This window comes from Euleptes europaea, chromosome 1, assembly GCF_029931775.1.
Source record: "Euleptes europaea isolate rEulEur1 chromosome 1, rEulEur1.hap1, whole genome shotgun sequence".
Taxonomy (NCBI): Eukaryota; Metazoa; Chordata; class Lepidosauria; order Squamata; family Sphaerodactylidae; genus Euleptes; species Euleptes europaea.
In genome coordinates this window covers 23,791,799-23,805,626 of record NC_079312.1, presented here as the reverse complement: position 1 = coordinate 23,805,626, position 13,828 = coordinate 23,791,799, and the positions used below count along the sequence as shown (strand labels likewise).

Here is a 13,828-nt window from a genome sequence, read left to right as displayed (position 1 = left end):
AAAGTTGAGATTTTGACTCCTGACAAGTTTGAGCTGGAGATCTTGCAAAATTGGAAGCATTCGTATGGTTCCTTCTTGTTCGTAAGGTTCCTTCCACATTCCAAGCGATGATATGGCTCCTCTGTTGTGGATTCATTCAGGAACAATTAGCCTGTGAATCCAAGGAAGGCTCTTTCCACAATCCAAGCGCTGATATAGTTTCTCAAGTGTATATTAGTCAATGAGCAGTAAGTTGGGAACTCTGAGCAAAGCTCCTTCCACACTGCAAGAATTTATAAGGTTTCTCCCCAGTGTGGATACGTTGATGGATAGTAAGCTCTGAACCCAAAGCAAAGCCCTTTCCACACTGCAAGCATTTATAAGGTGCCTCCCCATTGTGGATGTGCTGGTGGACAGTAAGTTGTGAACGCTGAGCAAAGCCCTTTCCACACTGCAAGCATTTATAAGGTTCCTCCCCAGTGTGGATACACTCATGGTCAGTAAGGTGTGAATTCCGAGAAAAGCTCTTTCCACACTGCAGGCATTTATAAGGTTCCTCCCCAGTGTGGATACGCTCATGGTCAGTAAGCTGTGAATTCCAAGTAAAGCTCTTTCCACAATGCAAGCATTTATAAGGTTTCTCCCCAGTGTGGATACGCTGGTGGGTGGTAAGGCTTGAACGCCGAGCAAAGCTCTTTCCACACTGCAAGCATTTATAAGGTTTCTCCCCAGTGTGGATACAGTGATGGACAGTAAGATCTGAACTCGAAGCAAAGGCCTTTCCACACTCCAAGCATTTATAAGGTTTCTCCCCAGTGTGGATACGGTGATGGACAGTAAGATCTGAACTCAAAGCAAAGGCCTTTCCACAATGCAAGCATTTATAAGGTTTCTCCCCAGTATGGAAACGCTGATGGACAGTAAGATTTGAACTCGAAGCAAAGCCCTTCCCACACTGCAAGCATTTATAAGGTTTCTCCCCAGTGTGGATGCGCTGATGGACAGTAAGATTTGAACTCGAAGCAAAGCCCTTTCCACACTGTAAGCATTTATAAGGTTCCTCCCCAGTGTGGATACGCTCATGGTCAGTAAGGTGTGAATTCCGAGCAAAGCTCTTTCCACACTGCAGGCATTTATAAGGTTCCTCCCCAGTGTGGATACGCTCATGGTCAGTAAGCTGTGAATTCCAAGTAAAGCTCTTTCCACAATGCAAGCATTTATAAGGTTTCTCCCCAGTGTGGATACGCTGGTGGGTGGTAAGGCTTGAACGCCGAGCAAAGCTCTTTCCACACTGCAAGCATTTATAAGGTTTCTCCCCAGTGTGGTTACGCTGGTGGGTGGTAAGGTTTGAACGCCGAGCAAAGCTCTTTCCACACTGCAAGCATTTATAAGGTTTCTCCCCAGTGTAGATACAGTGATGGACAGTAAGATCTGAACTCAAATCAAAGGCCTTTCCACAATGCAAGCATTTATAAGATTTCTCCCCAGTATGGAAACGCTGATGGACAGTAAGATTTGAACTTGAAGCAAAGCCCTTTCCACACTGCAAGCATTTATAAGGTTTCTCCCCAGTGTGGATACGCTCATGGTCAGTAAGGTGTGAATTCCGAGCAAATCTCTTTCCACACTGCAGGCATTTATAAGGTTCCTCCCCAGTGTGGATACGGTGGTGGGTGGTAAGGCTTGAACGCCGAGCAAAGCTCTTTCCACACTGCAAGCATTTATAAGGTTTCTCTCCAGTGTGGATACAGTGATGGACAGTAAGATCTGATCTCGAAGCAAAGGCCTTTCCACACTCCAAGCATTTATAAGGTTTCTTCGCAGTATGGATACGTTGATGGACAATAATCTCTGAACTCGAAGCAAAGGCCTTTCCACACTCCACGCATTCATAATGTTTCTCCCTAGTGTGGATACGCTGGCGGCCAGAAAGATCTCCCTTCCAAGCAAAGCTGCTTCCATGCTTCAAGCACTTATAAGGCTTCTCCGCTGTGTGGATTCTCCATTGTGTATTAAACAACTGGGATTCAGCAGCCTGAGAAGCAGCGCATTCCTTCCCCCTCTTCCGTTTTGTTCCAGCGTTTCTTTTCTGCTGCTTTTCAGCAAATAGGAGGTGTTGTCGTTCACCCTTGGGCTTTTTTGGGGGAACATCAGCTGCTGCAATAAAGAGAAACGCCTGGTCAGACCTTCAAGCAAAAGCGGAAACAAGTAAAGAAGACCATTAACTGCTCTCCATAACAACAGAACAGGGATCACTTAAAGGAGAGTCAAATCCTGCCCTGTATGAATCAGCGGTTGATGCTTCCTTGAAGGGCAGTTCCAGCAGACACAAAGTAGCCCAGTGAAACCTCCATGTTTAGAGGTAGTCGCTCTCTGAAGAGGGATGCTTTGGAGCTGCTCCTCTATTTGTGAAATTTCCAGGGATTCTAGTTGACCTCCGTGTGAAACAGGAGTCTGGACTAGGGGGACCTCTAGCAAATCTCTTTCTATATTCGAACGCAGAACTGACTGTGTTCACTGGACAGCCAGTTTGGAGCAGAGCTTTACACCTGGACTATGGAGACCCAGTCTCAGCCCCAAACTTGTAAAGCTCACCGTTCTCCCCATCCCCCGAAAGGTTCGGCCTCCCAAGCCCTGTGTTCTGTGGACCTGCCTGGCGAGCTGAGGTAGGTGGGAACTGGAGACTGGGCATTTCCAGTGGTGCCCCTCGTCTGGGGAATGTTCTCCCTCACTTTAAGCTTGCCTGGAGCTGACCTAGCCAGGGAAAAACATGTCTTTCCAACTAGGCTTTAACTTGGGTGGGGGTTAGCTGTTTTAGGGTCTTTTTTAAACTTGAGTGTTTCTCAGGAGATTTCTGAGGCAACTTTGTGGCTTTTTTGCACTCTTCTTGTGTCCCTGGATTTTTCAACTGATCATTTAGGTAGTATTTAGGATTTTATGATATTGTTTTTAGTTTTGCGCTAACTTGAGCAGGTCTGTGAAGAGGCAGCATATAAATAAATTAATGTGTATTAAAGCTGAGCACTCAATAAACATTTCCCGCCAATCTTAGGTACAAATTGGCCAGCATTTTGTTCCTGTTTTAACTTCTCTTTCACACTTGAGGAAGCTTTCCTGGCCATGCTCAGGCTGTTGCCTCGTGAGGAATCCCTCCATTCTCCAGCTGGTGAAATTAAGCCCAAAAGAAGTCCTATCCCCTCCCACCACACAAGTCAGCAGATACCTGTTGATCCCTCTGGTTCTTCTGCGTCTTGGACAAGTGGATCTCCTGCTTCTTCCATTGGGGGTATGGAATCAGGTTGGAGAAGGAGAAGTCCTTCTTTGGGGGAAAGAAAGACACCAGTGACCTCCAGGCATTCCAACTCTAAGAAAGATTCAGATCTTTAAACCAGACTCGAGCGTAGACAGAGCCCCCTTTTTCCTCCAACTCAGAACAGGAAAACTGCAGCTGCCCAACCGAATTCCAGAGAAGCCTCAGAGGCAGGAATTCAGCCAGTGAAGCTCATCAAATCATAGAGCCAAACTTCACCTGCTGAAATCCGGTTTTTCTTTCATTTGTTACCTCAGGGCTCTGCCACCTCATTTGACTGACTCTGTGAGCCATGCCTAGGCATACAGTGGTGCAAGCAGAAGGAACACAGCACAAGGGCCCGAATTCATCCTTGCTGCCCCTTCCGCCTCACACTTATTTTCCTCAAGTCCCAAGGGAGGGTCAAGTCCTCAGGGCAAAGCAAATATCTTTTCAAGCCTCGTAAAATGCATATTGTGGGCTCTATAAGAATACAAATATTATTATTGTTATTATTTCAAATGCTTCTTTCCATGGCTGCTCTGAAAAGCCCAAGAGGAGGCCTCGTTGATATCCCATAAACTGTTACAGAGGCCAATCTCCCTCTTCCCTCCTTTCAATGGATTTTCACCCCTGAAGAAGTTTGCTCAATGCTCAACGGACAGTCACTGGGTGGACTTTGTTCCTCTGCAGTGTTAGTTTTCCCGTACAAACCAATATTTTAGTTTCCACGCTAATACTAACCAAGTCCAGTAGGAATGCAGAATCCACCCACCCCCATTACCTGCCTTTGGACCTCCTACGTTCACCTATTCAGAGTCTCCACTGGAAGAGCCCTATCAGGGTCCTTATTGGTGGTTGTGGAAAGTGCTGTCAAGTCACAGCTGACTTAGGCAACCCTCTCGGGTTTTCAAGGCAAGAGGCGGACAGAGGTGTTTTGCCATTGCCTTCCTCTGCATAGCAATTTTGCACTTCCTTGGTGGTCTCCCATCCAAGTACCCGCCTGGAACCACCCTGCTTCGCTTCCATTAGCTGTTGAGATCGGGCTGGCCTGAGCCATTCAGAGCTGGGGTCCTTCTCAGAAGGAATGGTTTTCTGCCTTCAGCATCTCTCAATCAAGGGAAATGAGAGTCTTACCCAGGGAGGCCACATTCTGATAATTGTCCACCATGACTTCCCTGTGAAGCCTTCTTTGGTCCGGATCCAGCAGGCCCCACTCCTCCTCAGCGAAATGAACGGCTACCTCCTGAAAGGTCACCAGACCCTGAAAAGAGAAAGAAGAAACTCCTCCGCCATCACAGATAATCAAACCCAGGGGTGTCGAACTCATTTGTTACGAGGGTCGGATATGGCATAAATGTCACTAGCTAGGGCCAGGCCATGTGCACCAAATAAATAAATAAATACCGTAACATGTAATGCCAGGTACTGGAGATACAATCTTCATAGACAACACAGGCAAAGTCAATTAATTATATTATTTTTGCTATTGTTTTAATCATGTTTGTATTTTAAGTTAAAAAAAATCATTACTTAGCTTTGCCTGTGTCTTCTATACAGTTTGTATCTCTGATCCCTGGCATTAAATTTGATCTGGACTGGGGGGGGGGGTTTGCCTTGGCTGGCGATCCTCGATCCCACAGCAGGATCGTCATCCCAGATCTGGACTGGTGGCTGCCTAGGAACAGAATTTCCCCAGGGAACAGAATTTGCACTCTGGGACTGGAATGACATGTCACAGAGTGGAATAACAGCCCCTAGGAGTAGCAGAAGCATTCTGGGACTGTCATTCCAGTCCTAGAACACTTCTGCTGTTCCTAGGGGCTGTCATTCCACTTGGGGTCTATCATTACATTCCTGAACACTTCTACTCCCAGGGGCTATTCCACTCTGCGACCTCTCATTCCAGTCCCAGGACACTTCTGCTATTCCCAGGGGCTGTCATTCCTCTCTGCAACCTGTCCTTACAGTCCCAGAGCATAGATTCTGTGGCTAGAGATTGTCATTCCACTCTGGGGCTGTCATTCCAGTCCCAGAGTAGTCTTTTTGGGCCCAGAGATTTTAATGGAAAATCCATTCCGCATTTTCTTTGCAACTTTTTTTGTGCTGTAATGTATTTCAATGGAGTCCATGCAAGTCAACTGGCATTCCTGGCCCCAATTATCTCCAATGGGCCTGCAAGTCAAGTTTATTTAAAACAGTCATAGACCAGAATATAAATAAGAACACAATTAATCCATAAGTAAAATAGCTTACATACTACCAATATACATCTTATTAAAATACGAATTTACATAAGGCATCTTTATACGCCACTCCGCCTTTTCTTAATTTTAAGAACCAGCCAACCAAATTTGGCAACTTTACAGGTAATCTCCTGCTGCTTATCCGATAGCAGGATTGAAAGAAGAGACCTTCTATTTTCATGAGGGTGACATGCAATTAAAGGCAGAATCAGGGATTCTCTAATCTGCCTATATATTCTACACTCAAAAAGAATATGTTCTAAAGTCTCTACAGAGCCATCGCCGCACTCACATAGACAACTTCCATATGGCACGCCTCTATATCTTCCCTCTAGAACAGCTGTGGGTAGCATGTTATATCTTAACAGGGTAAAAATCCTCCTATATTCCTGGTTATCCAATAACTTAATATATGGCATCATGACCACCCTATTCAACCCACTTATATCATAAAGAGGGCTCCTTAGCCTATTCATATCGTGCTGTCTTTCGACATCCAATATACGGAGTTTAACAATTTCTCTTGCCTGAGCATAGTCATTTGTTTTGTAAAGTTGTTTCGACAGGCCATAGTAGCTCAGTTTTTGCTCAATCATCTTACTCCAAGGGGAGACAAAGGTATCTGCCAGGGTGAGTGAAACAAGTCGCCCAGGGAAGTAAATCAGCTTAAGCCAGTAAAAAATGGCAGCGATCCAAACTCTAGCCTCGACCGTAACCATTCCAACCTCCAGTCGAATGGCAGCATTTGACACTCCAGTAGATACTTGGAGGATATTTCTTAAAAATTTAGATTGAGTTTTTTCAAGTAACATCTTATTTGCCATTATACAGAGTGGGGCTCCATATAATAATTGAGCCAAGGATTTCATATTAAAAAGCTTAATAGCGGCCGCCACATTCCTACCCCCCTTAGACCAATAAAATCTTTGAATAGCCCCCGCACTCATCTGAGCATTCAGTGACACATGGGCTAAGTGGGCATTCTTTGAACCAGACTCTTGTAAAGTTACACCTAGATATTTATAGGTATGTACCTGTTCTATCGGGGTAGTGTCTATACGCCATGAGTGGTTTTTTGGCCTCTTAGCAAAGGCCATTATTTTTGTTTTTGAATAATTGATCTCCAAGCAGTTCTCCTTACAGTACTGGTTAAATGCATGGAGGGCCCTTCTGAGACCAATGGGAGTTCTAGATAATTTTACTGTATCATCAGCATAAAGAAGAAGATGTAGGTGTTTGTCAGCTAACTTAGGGGGATGAAACGCTGGACTTCTCAAATAATTCACAAGATCATTAATGTAGAAGTTAAACAGTAAGGGAGCCAATATACAGCCTTGTTTCACTCCCTTTAGTGTTCTTATTTCCTTGGTCAGCTGACCCTGGGATTACATCTTATTTTAATAGAGGTGTTTTCATGTAGAGCTCTAATCAGAAATAACAGTTGCCTATCTATATTGGTTGCTTCCAGTTTTTCCCATAGGATGATTCTAGACACAGAATCGAAAGCTGACTTAAGATCAATAAATGCTGTATATAGGGAGACCGTTGATTTAGAGGAGTATTTAGCTATTAAATGCTCCATAATCATACAATGGTCCAAGCATGAGCGACCCTCTCTAAATCCGGCTTGTTCTTCTGAAAGGCAATTTTCCTGTTCTAACCAATCTCTAAATTTCCATTGCAGATGTCTTGCGTACAACTTACTAATTATGTTTAATAGACTGATAGGTCTATAATTGGCTGGGTTTTCTTTGCAACCTTTCTTATAGATAGGGACAATTATTGCTAGGCCCCAATCAGGAGGGATCCTACCTGTTCTATCAACTGCAGTGAATAGTGCGGCCAGGAGGGGTGTCCACCATTCCACATTCCTTTTAATTAGGTCTGCAGAGATTAAGTCACTTCCCGGAGCTTTACCGTTCTTTAGTGTACCTATAAGATTCCTCACCTCTGCATATTGCACAGGGGGCCAGCATGGGACACTATTCAAGTTCTCAGTGGAGGGGGCTGGGCTCTCCAAGCTAGAGTAGAGGGATCTAAAATGTTTTTCCCATGCTTCAGGAAGAATAGTATTATTGAACGCCATAGAGGAATTGGTTAAACGGCTCGAGGTCAAGGACCAAAATAACGATGAGTTTTTATCCCTTATTGCTTGTGTTAGCTGTTGCCAAGCTAACTCCATTGACTCCTTTTTTTCTTACAAATGAGGGCTTTATAATGAGACTTTAAGCTCTTCATTACCCCCATCAAGGCCTCATTCTCACTACATCGATATTTAATATAGGTGGCACTAAGGGCCCTCTTGGCTTCCCTGCATTCACTGTCAAACCAGGTTTTGGAGTGTACATTTATCCTCTTTTTAAGTATATAGTTAGGCTTAGTAATCACTTTGTATATTTCATCCGTTATCTGTTCATAGCATTCTAGCTGTGTGTCAATGTTTTCATCATCTAGTAATCTCTGAGCTAAGGCATTTAGAGGACCCGATTGAAGGAGTTCTTTAATACTTTTATCAGTTCTATCATTCCACCTGACTCTACAGTGTTTTCTCTCGTAAGTAAGGGTCTCTTTGTGTGTTTCTGTAATGCGCAGGTTAATATCTGGAGATTCAAACATCATGATAAGTGGTAAGTGATCACTATCATAAAAAGAGGACACCTCAAAGGATTCAACAGCTTGGACAAAGTTGTCAGATACCATAATATAATCTATAACACTCTTCCTAGTTCCTGAACAATAAGTAAATTCCGCCGGATGGTCGTTAGGGTATGAGCCATTTAAAATTAAAAATTTGCAGCTGTTTGCCATCTGTGTCATCCTATATCCGGCATAATTTGATTTTAAATCTTTGGAGGATCTAGGAAATGGAAGAACTGGATTCCTAATTTCGGGAAAGCAAACCTTGTATTTCATGTGTAAGCTATTGTCATCCCTTCCCACCCTGGCATTAAAGTCCCCGCCAATGATCACATAAGTTGTCGAATTGACCTTTATAAGATATCCTATGTAAGCCTCAAGCCCCGCCCATACAGTCTCAATTTGAGATTTAGTTTTAAAAGGGGGACAGTATATATTAATAATTAAATAAGATATCTGCTTATAAAATATGACCACAGCCATAGCAAGCTTCAAGTAAGGAGCTAAAACTTCAACTCTAATATTCAGGGCTGTGGAAACTAAAATCCCCAGACCCCCTTTTGCTCTACCATGAGGGGAGGGATCAGCCGCTAAATCGTATGCTTTAAAACCATTAAGTATTGGAGTATGTAAACACCAGGTCTCTTGTACAAGTATAAAATCAAGTTTAGTTAAAAAATTATATGTATCCTGATCCCTAATCCTAGCCTGCCAACCCATAACATTCCAGGAGACCAATGAAAGAGTCTGTGGTGCAGTTACAGAGTTCAGTAGTAATGCCCCATCCAGTCAGTCTGCAGATATCATATCCAGTTGTCCAGATGAGTCTATGTATATTGAACCATTTTTACCAACACACCAGTTCATAACAGCATTTATGGGATGTATCGAAGGTAATTCAATTTCATCCCTCTGCTGAGGCTCAATACATGCCTTTCCCTTATTAAAATGCGGGGAGATGATTGGGAGCACTGGTTGGTAGGAGCACTGCAGGATGTCCTCAGTTGATTGGAGATCCGTCTGATTCACAGGCACATCCCCCATTTTCAATAAATTACTCCTAAACTCATCCAGCCCGTTAATATCCTCTTGATCAACTCTTGAGAGAGAGGGAAAGATATTGAGTATTTCCTCTTCCATCATGTTGTTAAGCTCCTTACAATCCAGACTGGTATGAGTTACTGGTGATTTCTCTTCAATAGGGTTTTTATCCATCTCTGCCTGGGTAGTGTGGTTTCTCTCAGCTGGAATAGGCACCAAGGCCAAATCCTGCTCAAGTATTCCTGCAAGCCTCTCCCATTGTTTCCAATGGGCAATCCTGTCATTCCTGTTAGTATATCCCTTTTTTGTTTTAGGATTTGCATGGAGAATTACCATTTGGGAAGATCTTTCTGCCTATAGAGCAGAAGTGCAAGATTGCTGAGGTTTGAGGGTAGAAGATAAGCATCTTGTTCATTTAGTCCTGAGCCTCAGCAGCTCCAGCTGCTGAAGTTTTACACTTGGTGAACAGGAACATAAGAACATAACAAAGGCCATGCTGGATTAGACCAAGGTCCATCAAGTCTAGCAGTGTGTTCACACTGTGGCCAACCAGGTGCCTATAGGAAGCCCACAAACAAGTCAACTGCAGCAGCATTATCCTGCCTGTGCTCCATAACCCCTAATATAATAGGCATGCTCCTCTGATCCTGGAGAGAACAGGTATGCATCATTGCTCCTTTCTGTACCTTCTCAAGCTCTGCAATAACTTTCAGGCGTGGTGGACAAAACTGCACAAAGTATTCCAAGTGTGGTCTCACCACAGTTTTGTACAAGGGCAGTATGATAGCAGTTTTATTCTCTATTGGTTCTTGTAGGTTATCCAGGCTGTGTAACCGTGGTCTTGGAATTTTCTTTCCTGACGTTTCGCCAACAGCTGTGGCAGGCATCTTCAGAGTAGTAACTACTCTGAAGATGCCTGCCACAGCAGCCCGGATAACCTACAAGAACCAATGAACTCTGACCGTGAAAGCCTTCGACAATATTTTTTATTCTCTATTCCTTGTCTAATTATGGCCAGCATGGAATTTGCCTTTTTCATAGCAGCCGCACACTGGGTTGACGTCGAGCTATCCACTACCACCCCAAGATCCCTTTCTTGGGCTGTTGCTGCCAGCACAGATCCCATCAGGTATATGTGAAGTTGGGATTTCTTGCCCCAATATGCATCACTTTGAGCTTGATCTCATAGAAGCTGCTTATGAGAAAGGAAGCTGCTTATCTTGCTTCAAAATTTGAGCAGTGCAATTTAGGGAGGGAAATACATATTAAACATATATTTCTGCACCACCACCCTAATTTCAGATGCTGATAGGGTCTCAATCTATCTTCCACAGCTTACTCTTGTCCTTTCTCCAGGGAGCTTAGGTTGGCCTACAAGAATCTCCTTTTCTTCATCTTATTCTCACAACAACCCTGTGAGGTTGGTGAGGCTGAGAGGGCTCAAGGTCACCCAGTATGTTTCATAGAGGAATGGAATTGGAGCCTGTCCTAGTCAGATACTTTTAATACTAACTCATACTGGTTCTGACCCCTTTGCAGCTTGGGGTCTTTTGCTAGGGCAGATTTCCTCCCATCATAGAAGAAGAGTTGGTTTTTATTTGCCAACTTTCTCTACCACTTAAGGCAGAATCAAACTGGCTTATAATCACTTTCCCTTCCCCTCCCCACAACAGATACCCTGTGAGGTAGGTGGGACTGAGAGACCTCTAAGAGAGCTGTGACTAGCCCAAGGTCACCCAGGCGTCCTGTTTAGGAGTGGGGAAACAAATCCAGTTCACCAGATTAGTGTGCGCAGCTGATGTGGAGGAGTGGGGAATCAAACCTGGTTCTCCAGATCAGAGTCCACTGCTCCAAACCCCTGCTCTTAACCACTACACCACGGAGGCTCTTAGTCCTTCTCCTGGATTCTTTTGCCTTCAGTGAACTGGGTTTCTGCTCTCCCTCCCCCATTCTAGTCTAATTAGCCTAGCTCTGCCTCTGCCTGGAGAGCAAGTGGAGGCTTCCTTCCAAAAACTTTTGTTTTGTATGTGCTTGGGGGGAGGGTATTTGTTGATGTAGGGTAAGTGCACCCCAAAAAAATTAAACCGGAAAGACACTGCATGTTAAGTACAAGTGCTCCATTTTCTGCATATCTGGGGGAATATTAAATGTTTTTGCACTGTTGGTATATTGTTATGTATTATAAGGTTTCTAGCTTAATAACTGGGAATCTGGGTTCAGTTTTACTCTTTCTACCATGGGCATATTAAGAAATGGCTCAAACAGCCAATCCTTCTCTCTGCTTGAGGTTTCTTAGCCTTGAAGGGGACAGTCTGTACAAGTGCAGAAGCACTCTCGCTGCACAAGCTCGGCCATGCCACTGAAAACAGCTCCTGGGGCTCAGCTCAAAGGAAGCTCCAGTGGAAGAGAGACTCAAACACAGCACAGCCCAACCCTCCATTTTCAGGGAGAAGCAAACTCTCTCCTCGTACAATTGGGCCCCAACCACCATAGTACAAAGGGGGCAGCTTACATACATTGTCTGAATCGACACTGAGGTGGTAGAAAGCCAGGGTGCCAAAGACAAAGCCCACCAGCAGAGCTGCGCTGCTCTTGCCTTCCATGCCCTGCATGGCACGAAATCAAACCTGCCCCAGCAAGGCAAGACAGGCACTGGAGAGCAAGGCAGGAAGCAGCACGACGACTGCTCCTCGCCCCCACAAAGGACCCGCCAGCGACATCTAGTGACCAGATGGAGCATAGCGGAGGAAGCTGCCCATGAAGGGGACAGGAGTTAAGAAACTATAGATTCCTGAGTAGCGTTCTTTGGGAAGAAGGTATTTGTTTATCTCTGCCTTGTCTGACTCGGGGGCCGGATGCGAGTGCTCAAGGGGCCGGATCCGGCCTGCGGGCCTTATGTTTGACACCCCTGATCTGACCGCTCTTCCCCTTCGTAGGGACATGTAAGCACTTGTCCCGTGGTAATCCCACAAACAGCATCCATAGACAAAGAGTCCAAAAATGAGCTGATTTAATGGAAAACATACAGGTATGCAGAGCTTACAGGTACATTGGCACAAATGGCAATTGGGAGCACAGTGCAGGCCTATAAGGGAAAGTATTAGTCATAACGGGTCAAGGCGCCCCCCCCCTCTACCGAGGAGCCGTTCCCACGGGAGATAGTGCTGGAACAGGAATTCAGCAGTTGGCAAGTTCGACCTGGTGGAACCAAAACTAAAACAGCCACAGTCCGACAGGCTGGTAAGAGCAAAGGAAAGCAGGCCTGACATCCTGCCCCCCTTTAGGCCCCCTCCCACCGTTCCCCACCGGTCCATTTGGAGGCCCAGGCCTGTCAGGGTAGGCAGAGTGGAACTGGCGGACCAGACGGGGTGCAGACACGTCACGTGCGCGTACCCACTCATCGTGGGCGGGTCCGAAATGTTTCCAACGGACTAGGTAGTGGAGAGATCCATGACGGATGCGTGAGTCCAGGATCTTTGCAACCTCAAAATGTTCCTCCCCCCCAACCATCACTGGTATATCAGGAAGTGGTTCAGGATGCCACTCGGGGAAGGCACGTGTGGTTTGATCTGATAGGGGCTATGGTAAAGTCAATTTGTTCCCAGTGGTGGCCAATGCCCATTGCCAACCCGTGAGTGCGACGATCAACTGGGCCCCCTTTGAAGTCACTGCCATCCATCTGGGCGAACTGGATGGGAGCTGGCAGGGGCTCAGACTTGGCCTTGAGCGCTTTGAAAGCGGTTTCGTTGATCAGGGAGCGGGCACACCCAGAGTCTATGAGTGCTTTAACTTGTAACTGGCCCCCCCGTTTATGGCGCTGTAATACTACGTCCACATACACAGTCTCTTCGACCTCACTCACCTTCACTGGAGCTTTGGGTTTTGCAGGAACAGCTGTGAGGGTCCGCGGTGTCGCTCCACTCACCGCAGATCCTGCCCGTTTTTTGACAGATCCAGAAGAGATTCGAGATTCAAAGCAGGGGAGTCCCAGTCCCTGTCTTCATCTGAAGACGGCGAGTTGTCCCCAAGTGGGGCACTTATAATCCGGGACCCCGATGGGTTCGCTGGTGCAGGATCGTGGGGCGCTTCTCCAACATGGAGAGCTGATGGCGCGGTCCGTCCAGGAGCAGTGCTACGGTTGGCCGCGGTGCCTCTGCGCTGAGGTCGCCCCCGGTTCCGGGACGGTCCATCCAGTCGAGGAGAATCAACCGGTCCGGTCGAAGCGGGCAAGTTGCTGCAAAATGCCCCATGGTTCCACAAACGAGACAAGCTCCCCTTTGAAACCGAGACTCACGGTCTTGTGAGGGTGGAGCAGGTCTCCACGGTGTAGGAGCTGTAGTCCTAGTGGAGGGCTTTTGGCTGCCTCCCTCCCTGGCTCGACGTCGGGCCAGCGAAGTGAATTGTTGACGACTTTCCACTTCCTCCGCTAGTAAGATCCATTCTTCTAAAGTGGCGTCGGGACTGACTGACTCGAAGATCAGTAGCCCAGTGGGGTTCCTCACCATACAGGTCTTCCTCATCCGAGAAGTCCGGCTCAGTGAAGCGACTTGCACGCCGACGTGCGCGCTGCGTGTTGCGAGATGGACCAAAACTCGGAGAAAATGAGGGGTTAAATCCAAAATCGGTGCTGTCTTTG

General features: G+C 46.0%; 1 protein-coding gene across 1 annotated transcript; it reads right to left on the bottom strand.

Annotated features, from left to right (window-relative positions):
- Positions 1-217: 217 nt before the first annotated feature.
- LOC130473749 (zinc finger protein 345-like) lies at positions 218-11,804 on the bottom strand. The gene is made up of 3 exons (XM_056845336.1): positions 11,709-11,804; positions 3,184-3,298; positions 218-2,136 (listed from the first exon to the last, which is right to left on the bottom strand). The coding sequence occupies exons 1-3, from the start codon at positions 11,802-11,804 to the stop codon at positions 218-220; spliced, it is 2,130 nt and encodes a 709-aa protein (XP_056701314.1).
- Positions 11,805-13,828: the final 2,024 nt, after the last annotated feature.